The 306-nt window shown below is 79.7% G+C and overlaps 1 protein-coding gene across 9 annotated transcripts in view; it reads right to left on the reverse strand.

Moving 5' to 3' along the window:
* BLOC1S2 (biogenesis of lysosomal organelles complex-1, subunit 2) overlaps positions 1 to 298 on the reverse strand; it is a 14,228-nt gene extending 13,930 nt beyond the window's left edge. For 6 of the 9 annotated variants that reach the window (XR_774113.1, XR_774111.1, XR_774110.1 and 3 more), the window contains exon 1: positions 213 to 298. Coding sequence is in view for 2 of the 9 variants with exons in the window: in XM_010563511.1 (XP_010561813.1) it covers positions 213 to 264 (52 nt within the window). In the remaining 7 variants the exon portion in view is untranslated. The remainder of the gene's footprint in view (positions 1 to 212) is intronic. The other 3 variants (XR_774109.1, XR_774108.1, XM_010563510.1) reach the window with 1 other exon arrangement.
* Between the last annotated feature and the right edge of the window lie 8 nt (positions 299 to 306).

Consider the following 306-nt stretch of genomic DNA (forward strand, 5'->3'; position numbering starts at 1 on the left):
CCGGCCGGCCGACATACGCGAAACCGCGGGCCCGCCCCGCAGCCGGCCCCCACCCCACCTCCGGAGCCCTTCCCGCCGCGGGACGGCTGCTGCCGTGCCGGGAGCAGGCCGCGGCCTGGCAGGGCCCGTCCACCGCCACGCGGCCAAGGGCCGAACCCGGAGACGGGGACGGAGAGGAGAGGAGGGCGACGGCGACGACCCCGGCCCCTTACGCTTAGCGGGCTGCGCGCCGGCCTCGGGCAGCCCCTCCGCCGCGGTCGCCATGGCGACAGGCCCTCTCCCGCGGCGCCCGCTTCCGCCTTCGGA

Source organism: Haliaeetus leucocephalus, unplaced genomic scaffold (genome assembly GCF_000737465.1).
Source record: "Haliaeetus leucocephalus isolate CR32 unplaced genomic scaffold, Haliaeetus_leucocephalus-4.0 Scaffold168, whole genome shotgun sequence".
NCBI lineage: Eukaryota > Metazoa > Chordata > Aves > Accipitriformes > Accipitridae > Haliaeetus > Haliaeetus leucocephalus.